General features: G+C 40.6%; 2 protein-coding genes across 2 annotated transcripts; one reads left to right on the top strand and one right to left on the bottom strand.

The window, feature by feature from the left end:
• The first annotated feature begins 426 nt into the window (after nt 1–426).
• LOC114152385 (protein FAM13C-like) lies at nt 427–10019 on the top strand. Its single transcript, XM_028030271.1, has 11 exons — nt 427–1274; nt 1747–2065; nt 3943–4084; nt 4820–4901; nt 5187–5247; nt 5445–5565; nt 5658–5741; nt 6203–6298; nt 6611–6819; nt 6927–7028; nt 7501–10019. The coding sequence occupies exons 1-11, from the start codon at nt 1061–1063 to the stop codon at nt 7622–7624; spliced, it is 1554 nt and encodes a 517-aa protein (XP_027886072.1). The 5' UTR covers nt 427–1060; the 3' UTR covers nt 7625–10019.
• On the bottom strand, nt 9215–20136 carry asah2 (N-acylsphingosine amidohydrolase 2). The gene is made up of 21 exons (XM_028030270.1): nt 20012–20136; nt 19223–19338; nt 18711–18790; nt 16724–16867; nt 16135–16311; nt 15832–15959; nt 15214–15291; nt 14848–14968; nt 14424–14549; nt 14253–14339; nt 14060–14164; nt 13471–13552; nt 13275–13390; nt 12960–13054; nt 12820–12859; nt 12637–12735; nt 12282–12377; nt 11945–12094; nt 11554–11610; nt 11329–11417; nt 9215–11004 (listed from the first exon to the last, which is right to left on the bottom strand). Exons 2-21 carry the CDS (start codon nt 19335–19337, stop codon nt 10812–10814), a joined length of 2178 nt encoding a protein of 725 aa, XP_027886071.1. The 5' UTR covers nt 19338; nt 20012–20136; the 3' UTR covers nt 9215–10811.
• Between the last annotated feature and the right edge of the window lie 308 nt (nt 20137–20444).

Consider the following 20444-nt stretch of genomic DNA (forward strand, 5'->3'; position numbering starts at 1 on the left):
GAACAAAATCTCAACATAACTACACTTTGGTCCAACTGATGATGCAATTTTGAAACATTAAATGATTGATGGTTTTATCAGCTTCTCAGTACTTCAGTCGGTCTTTTTTACCAAATACTTGCTTACTGTGGCTGAAGTAATTTCTTGGATGACTACTTTTTACTTTTACTTGTGTAAAAATATGTTGAAGTACTCTGGGTATAATCTTTGGGTACTCCATCGATCTGATGTTGAAGAAGAGGAGGATGTTTTGTGTGCATCTCTCTGTGAGGCAGCAGCGTTCACTGACTCTAAGGAGAAGGACGTCCCTCCTCCTCCTTCTCTTTCTCCTTCATCCTGCACATTTATGAATGAGATGATGTCAGCAGCAGGGCCCTCCCTCTCTGATGCGGGAAAAACCTCACAATCAGATAGAGAGACGGTCCCCCACGCGTCTGTAAGCCTGACGGAGGCAAACATCTCCATCCTCCTCCTCTCAACCCCCTCCTCTTCCTCTCAAGACTGAGGATGAGTAATCCAGCCGGTGAGGGAGGGGAGACGAGAGAGGTGCGCGCACAGTGAGAGAGAGAGGGGGAGGAAGGGAGGAGACCATTGCATCATCACCACCATCATCATCTCAGTGAACGTGCAAAACGACAGGCTGAGAATTCAAAAAACCATCCTGCTGAGCCGAGTCTGATCGGAGCAGGCTAATTCCTGAGCACTCGCTGCCAGCGCAGGAGGAAGGAATCAGGAGAGCATCATCTACGGCAGCCGGATTTGACTGAAACACCTGGACCACACCGCTGAGTGAGCGAAGGATTTATATTTAACCTCCTTACATCTGGCTGACCCACAGGGATGAGGCTAGTTCGTGGATTAAACGCTGAGTGAGTCATCCTTTCGTTTGGAGGACATGATCGTACCACAAGAAGCAACCAGCACATCTTCCTGCCACCTCAACATGTAACCATCCAGGGACAGAGAGCGGGCTAATATCTGGATCCATCTCAGTGACGGGACTCACTGCTGTGCGTGTTGGACACACTCCTCTTAGGACCTGGTTTACCAGTGTGTCGGCATGTTTTGCTTCTGCCTGCAGAGTTCCCTGCTTAAGCTCCAGGCTCTGGATGTGGAGGGAGGGTCCTCGCGGGGGACGTCCCCAGAGGAGAGCCCCTCTGCCCTGGGCAGCAAGGAGCAGAAGAGCCCCTGCGTCCCCGTCGAGTTGGGGGGGAAGGACGGGAGGACGACAGCTCTCTGCCACAGAGCCCCAACAGATGAGAACCACCCACCAGGTACACCTGTTTGTCTCTGTCCTCACCTGTCTGTCTCTGTGCAGGTCAAATGTTGTCCCTCTTAAGCTCCTTCTGAACTGTTTTCAGATTTTTGTCTCTGGGTTTCTGATGAATCAGCTCCTTCTAGCCTCTCGCAGAGTGTGTGTGTGTGTGTGTGTGTGTGCTTTCAGTCTCCCACCTCCCTTCAGCGATCAGCTATTTATAGCCACCGAAGTAAAACTCTGTGAAGCACACTGACCTCCTTCGGCTCCTCGACTCTCACTCAAACTGTGTGCTTCACCGAGGCTGCTCTCTGTTAGCATTTGCTGAGAATTTAAAGTGGAATCGGAGACTAAGCAGGATCAGCTCCTGTAGCAGGAGCATCTTTGCATCTAGCTAATTGCTGAAAATGTTGGAGAACCGATGTGATCCCATGAAATATGCATGAGAAATGGGCCATTATGTCCATTAATTTGTCGTTTGTTTTCACCAGAGCTCCTGGCGGTCCTGACCAGACCTTCACAACCCCCCAGACACCAGCCGTTAGCTTCCATCCATCCCAGCCAGCAGCCCCTGGTCTCCGACGGGACATTGTCCCCCAGTCCTCATCATTCCCCACAGAGGAGCAGCCCTGGGGGTGAGGTTGGAGGAGGAGGAGACGGATGGGAGGGGGGAGGAGGCGGAGCTCTCCTCCAGCTGCTGGCAGGCCTCCCCAGCCCTCTCCCCTCCCCACGCTGCTGCAGCCCCAGCCTGAGGTTCAACTCCGACCCAGATACAGCTCCATCACCGCCCTGCAGCCAGCAGTACATGCTGTGAGCATCCGAAGCGTAGCCTTGAGATGTTAACCTTGGTTAAAAATACGGGTGTCAAGCTCCAGTCCTCAAGGGTGGATGTTGTGCATTTCTTTGGATGAGAAAATTCGGCCGTCTGATTCAGGTGTGCTGAACCGGGGCATACCTAAATGTTGTAAGAAACTGTCCATGGAGGACTAGAGTTTGATGCAGGTCTCTGCATAAATTAAGGAAGGGATTCAGTCATTTGAATCAGGTGTGCTGGAGCATTTTAAACAAATTTGAAATACTCAAGAGAGCTGCCTCTGAGGAGCTGGATGGCATCGATTCAGTGGAATCGATGGCTTCTGGATTCTGGACATGTTGGATGACGTCCTGACATCATATGTCCCTTTATATGTCCCTTTATAACATATAAAGGGACATATAAATCAACATATATATAAAGGGAGTTGATTTTGAGTTAGTTTGTGACTTTAGGTGTCGTTTGTCCTGAAATAGTTTCCGTTTCAGTAATCAGAGTTTCACAGACCTGGGATGTGACTTAGAATTTGAGTTGGGACTTTTGAACCTTGACATCCGTCCAGTTTCAGTGTAGATACGTTTCAGACGATTTACCTGATTTAGGAACTGAAAAGGGACGTGTTGGTCCTAAGATGGCTCTGATTTTATCAGTCTTCTATGAGTGTAGAATTGGAGCCCCATAGACCTTTTATGTTTTTACTGGTGTAGTTGTTGATGGTTCTCTCTTGAGTCCAGATTTTGGTACAATGTAGGTCTGGGTTTAACAGTGGTACGACTAGACTTCAACAGCAAGCCCTGGTGTTTGTCAAGTTTTGGCCCTTGATGCCGTGTCTAGATATGAGACAGGATGTTTGATTTATCAAGAATAAAATTCTCGATCTATTCTTGAGCTTTATTTCTCCTGTCCAGCTCTAGACGAGCGTGTTGCTGGTTATAAATCAAATCTGGGTTTTGACCACAACAGTTGTAGATTTGAGAATTTGCTGGTGGTTTTCACTTGACAGTGCTGATCTGGCGGTGGATTTCATGATGTAGCTTTTGTTTTGTTTCTTAATTTTTTACTTCATTAGTGCTTTTGTGTTTTTCAGTTGGGTTCTATGGGTTATAGGTCACATTGCAGGTGGGGAAAGTTTCTGCGATGATTTATTTTGATCTTGTTTTTTTTGCCATAACTTTAACAACTCAATATGCATCAACATTTTAATGGGACAATGTATTTTTATTGTTTAATATATATATACTATATATATATATAGTATATATATACAGTATATATCCATTTTGGGCTCCTTTGAATGTTCATTCATAGTAATAGGTAGAGGCACAGTGTGGGTCTGGTTACACAATATGAATGTCTATTGGTTATTGTCAGACATAAAGGATTTTCATTCCAACACACTATCACAAGATTTATTTTTTAAAAAAGGCAGAGCGTTTTGAATGAAATCTACTGAGACTGTTGTTTTCTTTTTGTCCTGATGAGCCGATTGTATTTTGACCTTTTTAATGCATCTTACATAATCCATCCATTATTTTCCTACTTTATCTTTAGAGCCAAAGCTTGAGGCAGGGGGTCAAAATGTGTCCATGACCCAGTTTGTGGTTTGATGTCTCACTAGACTCTCTCTTCCCATATCACCGAATTTGACTCTGTGTTCTGCTAGAGAAAGGCTGGCCTTCCCAAATTATTCAGGCATTTTTTTTAGAATCGACTCCCTGATTATGGGTACGGCTCTGAGCGTTGATGCTCAACAGAAATGAGTGAAACTGACACATAATATCTAGTTTGAATTTCACCGAGGCCCTGGTTTGTAGTTGATGTTCGGCGGAAAGATAAAAACTAGTGACGCTGAATCTTACTTTCCTCTACGCAGGTGCAGAAGCCTAGGGGACAGGACTGAGGTTTCAGAGGACGAGAGTCCAGCGTCCATCCCTTTCCTCACCCGACACATTCAAAGCCTGAAGAAGAGGGTTCGCAGGTTTGAGGATCAGTTTGAGCAGGAAATGAACTACAAGGTAAATCTACACTTCCTCTCTCACATGATGAGGTAACGGTCGCCTAAATCAGTTTAAAGGCTTCAAATACGGTTTCCTTTTCTCTCCCTATTTTCGCTTTATTTATGGCATATATTTATATATCACTGTGGAGTAGAACGACAGAAAAACGCATGATTTCCAGCTGTGTTTGTTCCTTTTTTTATATACTGAAACACAGTACAAACCATTTCATAAGCAAACAAAATAAAGACTGTTTCTACACCGGACACCCACGCAGTCTTGATATTCAGAACATATTCCACAAAAATAGCCAAAGCCCTGCTTGCTGCCAGCCTTCAACAACTTAAAATTCATACAAATAATCTGAACTTTTAATATGGTTTTAAAGGGCAGTAGATTTCAGCAAACAGCATGTAAGATTAGCATGTAAAGCTAATCTTCCCCTTCTGAGTAGAGGTTTCCGCCCTCCGCACACGTGGGGGGCGGAAACTCCCTGTTTACTGCATGTGTGTAAAAGCATTAGAAACTCGTTCATGTCATAATTGTCAGATAAGTCATATTCTTTGGTGCTTATTCGTGCCCCTCTACTGAATGCCGCCCCGGACAACTTCCCAAAACTTCAAAAACGTCAACTGTCTACTGATATGTAAAGTTTAATATTTAAATAGATATTTGTTGTGATGATTTATTTTAAATGGCGTTGAACTCTTTAGTTAATCTGAATGGTCGTGTGTTTTGTGTTTGTTTTTTCAGCCGTCCCACAATGATAAATACTCAAACCCAGAGATGATCAGAGTGATGAGTGAGCTGGCAAAAGCTCGCAAACAACTTAAAGGTAAAATGCCACAAAGATCCGCGATTTCTGTCCCAGCTTATCAAAAAAAAGAAATTGATTTGAATTTAGATTTGTTACAGTTACTATAATAAATCTATTGTAGTTCGAACATATAAAAAAGACTAATAAAAAACAATGAACCACATGTTAGGTATTTAAATGGTCTTGCTACGATATCCTCTGTTTTCTCTGCAACACATCCCATAAGCAGTTGGTTCAACGCAATTATTAATGTAAATGTTATTCACTGTAGTTTTTGCTCTCCTGATTGTGCGTCCCCTGCAGAGTTGAGACTTCGACAGTCGGTGTTTGAGTCAAAGGAGCAGGAATCCAGCGAAAAATGCAGGTAATGTTCCATACAATTTCATCCATTCATTGTTTGAAGACCCTTAGAAGAGTCAGGATTTGCACAGCTAAAATTACTTAATTAAAACAATAAAATTTGTAATCAGATATTTAAAAGGTATGACTCAATTGTTGTATAAACAAAAAATGTAAAAAATATATATATTTTTATCTGGGTTCTTTACTCTTAATCTGCAGATCGGGTTCCGGTCAGCAGGGGGCGTCGGACCACAAACCATCTCTAGAGGAAACTGTGGAGTCTCTGTTCAGACGGCTGAAAGAAAAGAGACAGTCTCTGGGTCTCCCTGACAACATGAAGGTTCGTGTTCGCTGTGATGGCTGTCTGAGTTGCTTCTGTGAGCTGAGCCTGACCTCCGCTTCGACTTCCTGTCTGCTCCTGTTGGTGTACAGGAGATGACGCAGGCACAGATGGTCCTGGAGAAGATCACACTGCAGAAATGTTTGCTGTACTTTGAGAGTGTTCACGGCCAACCAGTAAGGCCCCAACGGAAACTCTACCTTCATCTCAGATACCTAATGAGCAGGGGCGTCCCGATACAACTTTTACACTTCCGATATGATATCGATATTGCACCCTTACATATTGGCAATACCGATAGTGATCCACAATTCATACGTTAGTTATTTTGTTGTAAGGAATGGCAGTAAAGGCTTTATAAAGTATTATAGTAAACAATAGCCAACAACTATGTATTGGTTATTATTAAACAATGTGTCTGGAGTGGAATAACGGAGCAGAGTGATTTTAGATGCCGATACAATCTGATACTCGGGTTTTTTGGCTTACATCGGACTGATTTTCGATATCAATATCAGCTCGGGACAACCCTGTTAATGGGGCTTTTTTCCCCTTTAGTTTGTGTAGAAATACTGTTGAAAAGCTTATGTCAATATAAAGGGTTTCAGAGGTTGATCATCTCCTTTTTATCCTTCAGGGAACGAAGCAGGAGAAGAACCTGGTGAAGCCTCTTTACGACCGCTACCAGATGATCAAACGGTTACTGTGTGCCAGCCCCACCATCACCACCATAGTGAGAAACAAACACACACACACACACGCATGCCCACACACACATACGCAAATTGTTCTTGACCAGTTTTGCTTCTTTCTCAATTAGGAAAAAGTCTGAATCAGAAGCATATTCTGAACTGAATCTGCTTTTATCTGTCACACTGTTTCCTCTGGTTGCACTCTTAATAAAAATATATTTCAGCTTTTACTAAACTCAGTGGGTTAATGTAGCTGAAAATCAGCTCATACAATGTCTAAATTACGAAGATAAAACCACAGAACTTGCGCGTGGAAGAGAGAGCGTAATCCATTTTCTGTTTCTGTCCCTCAGGAGGAAGAGGAGGGCTCAGATGAAGAGTCTCTGACCTCGGTGGTAAGTGATGTTCTAGTGCCGCCTTCTTGCAGAGCGACGTGGCCAGCTGCCAACGAGGAGGACAGCGACCGGGACAGCGACCCGGCCTTCGTGTCCCCAATAGACGAGGTGAAAGCCGTCCGTCAGCACGGCGCTCTCACCACGGCCAACCTGCATGAAGCGTCCAGGTGTGCCTTTATAGAATCACAGAATGCAACAGCGTCTGCATTCTTCATGTTTTACGCAACAACAGAGCCGAATGTCTCTTAACCCTTCTGTCCTCCTGCTGGTTAAGGTCTCAGCTGCTGGAGTGTTTGCGGCAAACCAGAGCTGAGAAGAAGATCAGGAGAAAAGTTCTGAGGGAGTTTGAGGACGAGTTTTACCGTCAGACCGGACGGTATGTAAGCCAACAGTGCCTGGTCTAAATCATGAGAAAATACACATTTGCCATTGTTCAACTTTGTAATGTATCAACTGGTGACAAGTTTTGAAAATTGGCAAAACTTTTGTCCTAGAGCTTCTGTAATGCAGAAAACGTGGAGGAATCCCCTTTAAGAAACAAAACATTGAGGATTCTGTTCACTTCTGGATGTGACCTAAATGAATCAAAAGTGCTATAAACTTTGTAAACGTGTCTGTGATGAGTGATCAATGATGGAGTTCCCCCTTTTAGCTCAGCTGAGGTAACGTGTACCTCACAGAGGACCCTGTGTGCACTGCAAAAAAAAATATCAAAAGCCTCTAATTTACGGTAAAATACTGGCAGGTGTGGTTGCCAGAATTCTACTTATTTGATCGGGATATTTTTTTTTAAATAAGTGAGCAGCCATACATGGCATAACTTACCATGTGACTGGTTTTCCCAACAGAGTCTGCCAGAAGGAGGACCGCACTCCGATAAAGGAGGAATACCAGGAATACAAACAGCTGAAAGCCAAACTGCGGCTCCTGGAGGTTCTGCTCAGCAAACAGGACGTCAACCAAACCCCCTGAAAGCAAACAACAGAAGTAAACTACAAAAAAAAACCAACAAAAAAAAAACTGTGTCAGATGCTGAAAATTAGTGCCATACGTCAGACAGGATAAGAATATATCTTCAAGATAGCTGCGTTTCGACACAATGTCTGAAATGACTCTGACACGTTTTGCACATGTTTCTCATACATTTCTGATGTGTTTCAAACATGTTTTCAGGTATTCAGTCTAATTTGTCTTCAGCATCAGTTCAACATATCGCACAAGTGCAAAATCCATTTACAGCGTCATTTATCCCACAGCAATGTTCTGACGTCTGAACAGAACTCCCACATGTGTTCGCAGAGTTTATACGGTTTGTCCAACGCGACCACGATCGATGGAAAACATGTTCACAGCGTGTTTGAAACGTTCTCCTCGTGAGGCTGGAGTGTGTTTGAAGTGTCGCCTGTGTGTGTGTGTTCGTGTGTGTGAAACTGTGTGACTTTGTGTTTGATGTTTCTGGCGTGAGCCACTCCCGGTTTTCCCTCTTAAACTGCCCTTCAGCTGATCAGTCAAAACGCCCGGACTTTGGTCACACACTGGAACTTCAGTCTGAGTGACTTCTGCTCCGGTCTCGGCCCAGTTGATTATGAACAAACATTCCTTCAATCTCTGACATTATTTTTTTTATATATAAAGAACGAAGGGGTCTGTTTTCTTTGGTGAAGAAAGTTGCACAGATGGTCGAGATGCTTTCATTTTATTTTACCATATGAAGACGACCAACCTTTACTAAAAAAAAAAAAAAGGTTTATCAGATCCACTTTATTCCTGGCTGTAGGATTAACTACATTAGTTACTTCTAGCATAATAATGGCAGCTGCTTCATTTGAGTATGTTTTATGAAATATCACACAGCAACAAGCCTGTCTCAATTGAATCTCAAACATGTCTGAACATGCCTACTTTTAGCAATTCTTTACAGTTTCAAATTTAACTCGACAAAGCTTGGCCATATATTGGTTATTTTAGAAATGATCACTAAAAATAGTCTAATGCACAACTTATGTGCTCCTAAGTCACTTAAAAACATTGGAATCACCAAATGAATGCTATACTAAATATAATTTTTTTACCATCACTGCGACCGTCTGTCTGTAGCAGAGAATCTGACAAGGCGGACAAATATTTTACTTTATTTCATTAGAGTTCATCCCCAATCCTGAAGATCCTGGCATGATGATGATATTCAAATTCGAAAATCACATTTAAGATGTGAAGACTGATGTTCCCACGTGCTTTTAATCACTACATGCTCAATCAGAGGCCGCTTGTCTACATGCTAAAATGTTATCGAATGAAGTTTTCAACACTCTATCAAACGCATCACAGCATCCAGGAATAAAGTGGATCGGTAAGCAAGTTTCTCAAAGCAGATAAAGATTAATAATGAAAAGACAGATATAAAAAAAAGTGTTAAATGTCTATATTTTTAATAGCTTTGCTTCAAAATTAAAGACAGTAAATAACATGTAAGGTGGCACCTTTCGGTTATTTGATGTTTACAGTCAAAATTCAGTTTGCATCCCAACAGACTGGAGAAATAATTTGACTGCGAAGCCACAATAGTTTTTACATGTATATTTTTTTACGTTTTGTTTTAACATTTGTGCCTTCAACAATCACAAAGGTATTAACAATGTTAACATGAAGCTGTGACTCAAACACGAGAACAATCTGTTACGCTTTAGCTCCGGTTTTAGGGAAGAAAATAGGATTTGTTTTTAATCCGAAAGAGCTGCTTCCTATTATAAAGTAGAACCAAAAGATGAGAATTATTGTGAATTATTCAGTTATATTTAAATATAATGTTTGTTGCCGTTGGTCAGAATGGTTTGGAGACGAAAATATGGAGGGATCCTCTGCTCCAGCATCATCAATCTACCTGTGACGTCACTTTAAGTGCAGGAGGACATCCCACCGCTCAGCGTTTAATCCGACTGCTGAATGAACAGAGATGCATGTTTTAATACATCCAAGCACTTTAGATTTTCAAAAAGGGAAAAATCATTTTCACCCAAAAACTCAATATGCAAACGGGTTTAAGTTGCTCCGGTGACATTTAGTTTTCCATATCTTCAACGGATAAGAGTTTCAGTTGTTCGGGATAAGTGCCGACAGATAACCTGTAAATAATCTGTGAATGTGCAAGATGTAGAGAGAGAGAGAGAAAAAAAAAAAGGGCTTCCAGAGGCTGCAGGGCTCAAATGTCAAACGTCACACGAGTAACGTCTGTGCGTCAGTAGATCCCAACTGAACCGTGATGCATTTTTACACTTATATGCCGAGTAAAGCTGGAGAACAAATCCGTTTTTCCCCCCCCGAGTTTGTGATGATGATTCATAAGACTGCTGACTTAAAAGGAAAAAGACAAAAAAACGAAACAAAAACAAAAACAACAGAACATCACATGTTTAAAAATGAAAATGTACTCCGTTGTTGAGGAAAAGCATGTGTAAAATAATCATAATCGAGCTTGTGGGTTCCGTTATGTACAAAGAAACCTTGGTAGTCTTCTGTAACCCCCGATCTCTCTGGTGAAATGTGTTTTACTTGACCGAGGTCTAGTTGTCCGCCGACTTCCTGAAACCGCCGAATGCACGTCAGTGTTGCTGTAGTGACCTTATCCATGCTGCTGTGACGATTAATATTGTTCCTGTAATGTATAACCCTGGCCTGGCTGAGACATTTCTATACAGACAAGTTTAAAATAAATATTTTTGCTATAATCGTGAGTTTGTCATTTTTAATTGAGTTAAATGTTTAGCTGAGGCTTAGAAATAAGTGAGAGATTTTAACAAATAAAAAAAAAGAGAAAAAATATGGTTGGACAATGTCGTAATAATAGGACAAAACATCTGCAAAGACGACCACAAAGACAAACAGAATGAACGTGTGCGGAGAGAAATTGTTCTCAAAAAACACAAGATTATACGTCTGAGACACAATGGAAATGCTACAGAATCAAGGACAACAAAAGATTCTTACCAATATACACAAAGCAATTAATTTATATTTCATAATTTACTATTTAGAAACATTATTTTTCTAAATGTGTTGTGGCTCATTCCTTAAATCTAAACAAATGTTTCTGAGATCCTGATGGAACAATTCTGGGAGTTCAAAGGAAGGATCAACAGTTGTGGACCGGTTGGTCATGTGATTAATAGTAGCTGGACCTGACCGAGAAGACGTCGGACGAGCCTTCATACGGCGTGATGACGGGTCTCAGGCTTTTCAGCTCTTTGTAATGTCCAAAGTGTCTGATCCTGTAGGAGCCAGTAGGAGCAGAGGAGGGGATGAACCATTCAACTGTGGCATTGTTCTGTAGATTTGAACCCTTTAGCCAGTGAAACCTGCAGAAATTACAGCTGGGGTTAACTTTAGTCTCAGGTTTAAAGAAAATATGTTTGCAACTGGGTACGCCTACAAAAAAAAAAAGATTTTCTTCTGCAATTTGTGGCCTGAAATTGAAATTGCTAGGTCCCAACTCAAAACCGTTGAAAAATAACATTTCCAAACCTCCTACTGTACAGTTAAGTCACAAATGAAACCCCCCCCCAAAAAACTAACAAGCCACACAACACTACACTGACGCAAGTATCCCGTTCATCTCATTATTTAAGAATGTTGAAATGTATTTATTTTTTGTCCATCAAGAAATTTGCAGGTAAACCAACCTGGTCTCCCACGACGCATCATTGTAAACAACCTCCCAGCTTTCTGTTCTGTTGTCATAAATCTCCACTGTGACAAATGTCCGGTCTCTCTGCAACAAAGAAAAGAAGTTGTTAGTAAGGACGAAAACAGAATCTTACAACAATTCTGTAAAACTCTCAGACGTTCAGAGGTAAAAATCAACAGCGACTACTGCAGAAAAAAAACAAAAAAAACTCTTTCCTTACAATGTCTCCTGAATGTCGAGGATTTCCTGCTACAAATGTGACTGAGACGACGTCACCCTAAAAATAAAAGATGTAAACAAAGTTTATTTTAGATACGTACATTAAAAAAAACATATCTTCATTTAAGTATATGCATATAGAGAAATTTAACGTGATTAGTGTAAACAGTTATCTTAAAGTGTTCCATTTATTTCGCTTTCGATTAAATTAAGTTAAATGAAACAAAATATGTGAATTGTTGGGAGAATTTGTTCTAAACTAAAGTATTCAGTGATTAATGGAAGTCTGTTGAATGCTTAATAAAGCTACATGACATCATGAAAACAATAAAACTGGGCAGATTGCTGAAGCTGTGAAAGAAACCTTTCAGGTGTGAGGGTGGGAATCCTACCAGCCTGTAGACGGGAAGAACTTCCTCCAGAACGTCTCCGAAGCTGCTGTTTTCAGGCTTCCTGTCCACCGCGGCTGCAGCCATTAAATTAAAGAGGTTGTTTGTAAAGAAGGGAGGCTCAGGGCCAACAGGCAGCTCTGACACTTTGTCCTGAAAACACAAAAAACATCCATGCTGTCACAGGAACTTCATGCATCTGAGATATATATATATATGTTCATCGTTAAAGCATCAAACATCTGAGATTTGATGTTTGATCAAGAAGAATATCCCTAACTAAAAAAATCTTTTAATTTAAAAAAAAATCACAGCAGACTTATTCATTGCCTGACCACACCTGGGCGATGGCTTTGGCTAGTTCACGGTACTTGTGCAGGTAAGCAGTGAGTGTGTGTGGACCGTAGATGGTGGACGCTCCTTCATACCGCTGCACCTGCAACACACGGGTGGAAATTTGTTGGATAATATCAGAAAGTAACTAGAGGCAACTATCAGGCCATGAAAAAAAAAACAAATCTCTCATCATAACTAAATTTATTGAAGTTATACATAACATAATAGGACTTAGTGTCTTAAATGCTTGATTTAGGTTCATTTAAACACCCTTTATGAATTATTCACATTTTGTTCTGGTCTTGTCTGCGTGGTACTGATTTTAAGATGACACATTTGACGACTGATCAGACAAATACCTGGTACTCCTCATACGTGGTTATGTAGTGAGTGTAGACGTTACTAAGTCCGGCAATCACCACCTCTGAGTTCCTGAAGGTGTCCACGGACGTCAGCTCCTGATAAACAACAACATGTGTTTAGATCTCAGCGTAAAGCCACGTAAAGAGCTGCAAAGTATTTGTGTCCATGTTGGCGCTCACGTTTTTCACCGCTTCTCGCAGCCTCCTTCCTGACATGGTGCTGTGGAAGCAACCACATAAATAAAGAGCATATAAGCAACAGTGCTAGTGTGCAGTCAGCTTCTTTATGGTCAGGGATAACTGAGGTAAAACATGGTTACGTAATTTCTCCAGGGACAGCGATGACGGCCACGGATCCGATGGTGATGATCTGAACATCCACAATCTGAGGATGCCAAGGAAGAGGCCAGTTCATCTGTACGCCACGAGAACAAAAACGCTCAGAGTGCTTCAGTGATCACATTTTCGATCTTTTTAAGTAAACTGAAGAGCAAGCGCTCACATTAGCAACAGGTTGAAAATGACAGAGTAATACTAATATCAGTCTTTTTTCATTTATTTATACTCTGTCTGGTCATCTTTTGGAGAAAAATTAAATAAAAAATAATCAGCATCTAAATTCTGCTACGTTTCACCTCGCCTGTGCTGAAGAGGATGGGTTTGGGATGATGACATTCCTTTGTCTGATTGGATGGTGGCCCCACCAGAGCATCCCTGATCCCATCCCAAAAGGGGTCTCCTTCCACAGCACCTTCACACACAGCGAGAGTCACAGTCACAGCCAGGGAAAGGGCGACGTTTCATAATGACATTTGACCACAATAAAATCACCTTGAGTGAAATTCAAGTCTCCTCCCCCGTCTATCGCTCCTGCTGCAAAACTGTGACCCAGTGCTGGTTTGCATGTCCTGACCTAAAAAAACCCCAGCACAAATATAAATATATACGGTGGCAACATAGAAGAAAATCCCAGTTTGAATTAGTAAACTCATAGAAGCTTTCCCCTGCTTTCAGATACTCACAACAATCTAGAAAAATCATGATTTTACTAAATGTTTATTCTATAAAACATCCTATGACTCCAGACACCAGATTTAATGATGACATGCATCTTAACTCACAATCTGCTAGCTGCCACGCTCTACAAACACATCAGTAACATAAATGAAAATACAGATAGAAGGAAAAAAAATCCTTTCAGAAATGAAGCATTGCAATAAAGGATAGTTTGAAAAGGTCTCTAACAAAAAAAAAGAAGGTCAAATTCAAACATTTTAATAAATCTGAATGCAAAGGATGCTTGAATTGTATTTCTTTTTTAAGCGTACAAAAATGTTTAATTTTCAATAAATATCTCAGGTCCTAAACTTTATCTAATAATTAAGATCATTCTAAATATGTTTTACGTGTGTCTCCTGACCGTGTGCGTGTCGTTGATCTTGACGGTCACGTCCGTCATGTTGACCCACTGATGAGCAAACTGGACTGGACCTGTGACCTCTTCCACTGCATTCGCATACAACTCCTGCAGGAGGCAGCAGCACAATGTCTGCCATTTTTGTAGAATCAACACTTTGAATCTGAGCTTCTGCTGTCCCAGAAACGTAATGTACCTTGGCCTTCAAGTAGATGTTGTGTCCAATGATACTTGTGCTGTCAAACATGTCTTTTCCTGGCCCCAATGCCTGACACATTACAGTCTGAAAGAGACGCACTTAATGCTCAGCTTTTACAGACGGCAGTTGCTGCGACTGTGTATTTTTATGTGGTGTGTATTTTTGTACCCCGCCGACTGGGCAGGAACTGTTGAGATAGTCACAGGGTAGCCCAGTGTTCGCACAATAAGGTCCTCTGGTGTTTGGAGTGACGTCGCCAAGGTTACTGGAGGAGAAACCCGCGACAAAACCCCCCTAAAAACATACAAGTGTGAGCGCTTCAGTGTAAAATTCCACGAAAATAGAATATTCGAGCATGAAATAAAGCAACAGGCAAGTTAGGAGAGACGCAACAGACTCGAATGCCAGTCTAAACAGACGTGTTGTTTGTTGAATAATTGTAAACAGAGGCCTCAACTCATCAGTAAAATCAATCAGGGGAAGAAAAATAACTACAATTTCTATCAATTCCCAACACAGAGGAGAACAAATGGGAGCTTGTCTTTGAATGTCCCTTACAAATTTATTACAAAGTAATAAATGTGTCCTGCACCTGTCCAGGTAGCTCTCCAGGGTTCTTGTCCTCCTCCAGCAGGTAGGAAGCATAACCCATGTTATCACTGCTCACCATGCGATTGGTGTAGTTCATGCTGACAGCATGCACAGCAAACCAGCTGTGGACATAAGGAGCTTCATATTAGGAGCTGCAATAATTAACTCTTATATATATGCAAATATTAAACTGTTTTACAATATTTTTCTTAACAGATATTAGCAGAAAAATACAAAAAAGTGCAAAAACCCTGGTTAATGATCCAGAATTAATATACTCATCAATAATTTACACAATATTAAAACAACTGAAGATATTTTTTCAGAAGAAAACGTAAGTATACATTTTTTAAAATCATATCTTTACCTAATCATACCAATCCCGTCGCCATCCAGATCTGTGAACTTCAGCACCAACACGTCTTTGTCTGTGTTCGACTTGTACCTGAAGAATAATGTTAGCACTCATTAATAGTACCTTCAGAAGTTTCACCAGCTGATTAAAGCAGGTCTGATTGAAAAAAAATACACAAATTTCAGCTCCTCTGATATCTGGACACATCTATTTATCGGAACAGACAGAGATCAATGAGATTTTTCTTGCTCTGTAGGCTCAACATATCCTGGGTTTCATCTAATGATTTAACCTAATATGCGCTAACAATGGATATAACACCTAATGGTCAATTTGATATGTGAATAAAAATAAAGTACCAGTACATTCTCCAAAGGTTTCTCAAAAAAGTTTGGAGAAAGTACAGGAAAAAATGCTCGACATCAAAGTAGAACAAACTCAAAAGGCAAAGCATCGTGAAACACACAAAGTAAAGGAAAAACCTGTTAATGCAGTAGCTTTAAACTAGACCCATTAACACAGTCAACCAACGTCATCATAATAAAACAAGATGAACAAAGATATAAAACCAGATGAGAAAGGCAAGAAATGTTGATCTTCACCTCCTTTATTGTTTGCATGCATTCATACCTGTTCCTTTCATTCTGTGGGTTGTTCATGTAGGAGTGAGGACTTCTGTTCAGGTTGCTGTCGTCCAGCTCTCCTCTGTTCCTATAAATCCTGCCTGGCTTCATGTTACTGTGAGCTATGTCTATGCTCTGAAATAAGATTGAAATTAGTTAAGTAACTATGGAGATGTTACAGATGACATGTTCTTTTTGTTGTTGTTTTTCCAGAAAAAACCGAAATGCAATATTTTAGGTAACATCCAGGTTGCTTGGGAAACCCAAACCGGAGTCAGACAGGAACCAGACCTCTCTGGTCCACACGAACCTTAACGATGCCGTTGACCAGAGGCTCCACGGCTGCCTTGATGTACCCCTTACTAGTGAGCATAAAAAGTGTGTACTGGAAATATCCTGCCGGTCCGCAGTGGGTGTGTGTCCCACTCAGAACTACGTTGTCATGTCTGTACAAGTCTCCGTACTTCTCCTTCAGTGCCTGAAGAACCTGAAAACAGAGAAATTTGTACAAGAACTATAATCCTGACACCAACCAGGTTGTGAATTCAAACTAATCCGGACAGTAAAAGCAGCATTGTAAGCTTCCATTATATGATTACGCAGGTAAGAAGTACAAACCTAACCCACTCAATTCCTTCTCTTTGCTTGCGATCAGGTAATTTCTTAATTGTTTATTTGTCTATGAGTGTGTGTGGAGCAAAATAAAGCAGGTCATTTGTTACTTCCCTGTGGAAAATGGTTGTGTTGCAGCAGCAGAAGAGATATTTTGAAGAAAACATACAGTACATAGTATGTTTTCAACAGTATGCACAATATGGGGACAATAACAACACAATCTGTACAAGGCACTTTGTCCATCATTTCTCTGTACAGATGTGTGTGTGTGGGTGTGTGTTTACCTCCAGCCGCAGCCTCTGAGAAATCATCCCCACATCAGCAGTGACGAACACGACTCTTCGACTCCCGTCGTCGATGATGAAGGCTCGACTGTACAGACGTGTGTGTATTCCTGCAGCTGTTTGTTGAGGCTTTGCATAACCCATCTGAAATACACAGAAAAAGCACGTTTTGGGAGGAGGACAGTATTCTTACCATCATGTTAGGAGGATGATTCTAGCATTTACCCTTACAGAATTGTGGGCGGCGGTGATCAAAGCTTGTGCACTTAAAGATGAGCTTTAAGCTCAGTCTATGTTCTCTGGCACAGTGTGAAGGATGGAGTTGAATAACAGGTAAACATTCAGCTATGTGTTTTTCCCCGTTTCTATAGCAACATAAATGTTTTGGACGGTTCACCCGCTATTGTCAAACTTATCCAACTCCTAATAGAGGATCCAAAGATACTGCCAAACAAGAAATTTGACTTCAAGGTTTTAGTTTCAATGTTCTGTCTAGAGAGTTCTGAATCTGTCTCAGGCTCCTGATATGATCTCATGAGGATAAATTGGCCTGAGGGTAGACGGCTAAACTACAAGACATTCAATTATCTCGAAGAATGTATGGAAAAATGTGTCAACCCCGTTCAGATTAGTGTAGACCAGGTCACCTGCTTAAAGGCCTACCAGCAGGAACCTGTTGGTCAAAACCTTGGGCTTGGCCAGGCTCAGCACAGAAGGTATTAAAAGCTTCCTATGCTGTAGCCCAGCAATCTGTTATGGAAACTGTTTTAATGTGGAATTTCCCAAAAATCCTGAATCAGTTCCAGACAGATCCTGCAGCACAGTGTACGACTCAAAATGTGTTTAATCTCACACTTATGAGTGTATAATTTTTTGGATTGTGACAAAAAAAAAAAAAAACTGAAATAAGCTTTGGATATGGGATTTAACAGGAGAAATGATTGCTTCCATCAGAACTGAAAACTGAAACACGTGCCTGTTGTCTTCTAATCAGATTAAGAAGTCTTTATCAGGTTGCTTTCTGATCCAACCCCTTCACTTTGACACAGTCCGACATCTCCTTTGCTGTTTTCTGGTAACTCAGCACGTGTGTCGAGCAAGATTTCTGATGAGTCATAATAAAGGATATCAGTCTAACACACCCAGTCAGGTAAAGGGGCATCCTGTCTTCTACCGACTTTCCTTCTTATGATGTTGTTTGCCTGCTTCAGATGTGTGGACCATTCAAACGCTGTTAGAGCCAAAGGATTTTTTTCAATGATAATCTGCTGATAACTAACAGATAAGAAGTCAACAACCAATGGCCTTGTGTAATTAACCCTGAATGAAATTGTAACCTCAGTCAGGCTCTGCTGTTATCGTCTGTACTTGATTTTCTGTATTGCACATGCAGTACTGTTTTTTTTTTACGTTGCCTCTTTCAGCGGGGTAATGCTCCCTGGCAAAAAAGCTGACCTGACAAGCAAAACAATGTGTTTGAGGTGATGAATTGGCCTCAAGTCCAATCAAGCATTATGTGCTGGTCAAAGAAGTGTGATTCACTGTGACCACACACACATATTCCAGGAATTAATAAGCATTTGCAGCTACCACAGCGCACCTTCAGTTTATACCTCATCAGAGTTGCTTGAGCAGCAAATGGAGAACCAAAACACTGGCACGTGTGCTGATTGTTAGATGACAGTGATCCTATAGATGCAGTTCACTTCAAGACTTTGATTGCTCCCAATAAACACTACAAAACTTTCAGTTTTCCTAATACTTGTGTGGCAGCATGTGCTTTCTGCTAAGCTGAACGTAATATTGCCTTATAGTAACTAGAACCAAACATGGAGATTAAACAGCAAATGTTATTTTGCAAATAAAGAAACTGAAGCATGGTTTTTGTACAGCTTTGAAACTCTCCTTCCAAAGCTTTGTAAACTAATGTGAGCAAAAAATGTTCACACAGAACGCCTTTAAATATTTGGTATGGTTTGGTACTGACCAGAGGGATTTCAGCTGGCGGTGCTGTGCAGTCAGATCGGCCTACTCCAATCAGGTAAGTTGTGTCCTGAGGCCCTGGCGCTGGAAGGACAGAGATACTGACTGAGATGAAGAGACTCTTGTCATGCTTATAATTAAATTCAACTCTGGAAATAAATTTTCATACTATTCATCATGTTTAAATTTCCAAAATCAACAAATACATGCACTGAAACACCCAGCAGAGAACAACCAGCATCAGGCAATGTTTATTGAATATCTCCGCTGTCTGATAGTGAGAACATTTATTTATAATTTGTGTTAATATTTGTTTTTGCCAAATATACATTTTGGCTTTAAAATGTGTTAAATTGATTCGTTTTTCTTTGTTTTCCCTGTGTAATGTCTTTGTGTTTCTACATCAGGTTAAAAAAAATCTCATAACTACATGACAGTTGAATTCCCCGAAACATCTAGGCTGTTTTTATTAAAATGGACACAGTTTATAAATGTTTCAGCTGCATATGTATTTACCTTTGTCTTTTTTACCAGTAGTCAGCACTACAATCAGTGCCACACAGACGGCTGTCATGACGACGAGCAGAACGATCAGCGCCACCTGAACAGCTGGACACCTCCTGGCTGCCATGCTGCCCGTCAGTGCAGGAGAAAACAAATTATCATCACTCAGCTGTGTAGCTTCAGATCATTCATTTTTCATTTCACATTTAATTATCAAAATGTGCTGCAGTACGTATGGAAGTCATATTACAAGATATTAACAAAAAAGGAGGAAATAAGCAACATGAAAACCTGCAGTTGTGTTTTCTTATCTTGCAGATTTGATAAAGTTTAAAAAAAAAATTAAAACATTGAAAAAAGTAAAATTTTTTCTGGAAAATATTTATTGCTATGTATCAACTAATGCATCTGGTAAAGAAGAGAGGTTGGACTTAAGAAGAAAGCAAATAGCATAAATTTCTACTAGGAATAATTTATATCTAAACAATTGTCGCACATCATCAAGAAACTTATAAACATAGTTATCTCTAATTGTTGCAAAACATGGAGAAAAGGTCAAATTAAAAATTAAAAAACAATTTTTTTGTCAGAAAATATCAGATGGGAAAAGCCATGGCTTCTGTGAAACCTTGCGTCAGATATATTTCGTCTTATTCAACCTTCCTTCTGAACATTAAATCTAATCTAAAATCAGTTTTATGCACTGGACCTGAAGTTTTACTGGGAAGTACAGACAGACTTACTGATGAAGAGAAAGAAAGTAAAAGAAAATATTTAGGAGCACAGGTAGTTTTTACCCACCTTTAATCTGAGTAGCTTCAGCACCAAGTAGGAAAAGTTTGTAATTGTTTATTGACCTGAGCAGTGCTCTACAGTTCAGAATATCTCCCAGCACCGAACACTGCAGCTGTTATCTACCTGTTGTTCCACACAATCTGCAGGTTTGCACTTCAAAGGTCAACAGCTGACCTTCAAACCGCTCATAGATCTGATAATTAGTTTCAGAGAGAACCAACTGAACAGCTAATAAAGATGCTATCAAAATCTGACTCCATATTTAGCTGAAACGCCAGAAATAAGGGCCAGATTTGCACTGCAAGTATGTTTTGCCTAAAATAATGGCCTAAGTCACCATTATTTTAGGAAAGTGATGATATTTAGTTCTGGCAAATACTTAAAGTCTATTGATCATGTTAATTAATAAAGAACAAACCAAAGTTTTCCCAAAATGACA

Source organism: Xiphophorus couchianus, chromosome 10 (genome assembly GCF_001444195.1).
Source record: "Xiphophorus couchianus chromosome 10, X_couchianus-1.0, whole genome shotgun sequence".
NCBI lineage: Eukaryota > Metazoa > Chordata > Actinopteri > Cyprinodontiformes > Poeciliidae > Xiphophorus > Xiphophorus couchianus.

What these genes read in the sequence shown, in the direction of transcription:
- LOC114152385 (XM_028030271.1), top strand. Translation starts at nt 1,061, where the DNA reads ATGTTTTGCTTCTGCCTGCAGAGTTCCCTGCTTAAGCTCCAGGCTCTG. An exon ending in TGCAGCCAGCAGTACATGCT is followed by an intron (nt 2,066 to 3,942) that starts GTGAGCATCCGA and finishes TCCTCTACGCAG; the next exon opens with GTGCAGAAGCCTAGGGGACA. An exon ending in AGCTCGCAAACAACTTAAAG is followed by an intron (nt 4,902 to 5,186) that starts GTAAAATGCCAC and finishes CGTCCCCTGCAG; the next exon opens with AGTTGAGACTTCGACAGTCG.
- asah2 (XM_028030270.1), bottom strand. Translation starts at nt 19,337, where the DNA reads ATGGCAGCCAGGAGGTGTCCAGCTGTTCAGGTGGCGCTGATCGTTCTG. An exon ending in TACTGGTAAAAAAGACAAAG is followed by an intron (nt 18,791 to 19,222) that starts GTAAATACATAT and finishes CTGTCCTTCCAG; the next exon opens with CGCCAGGGCCTCAGGACACA. An exon ending in GACGGGATTGGTATGATTAG is followed by an intron (nt 14,969 to 15,213) that starts GTAAAGATATGA and finishes TTATGTCCACAG; the next exon opens with CTGGTTTGCTGTGCATGCTG.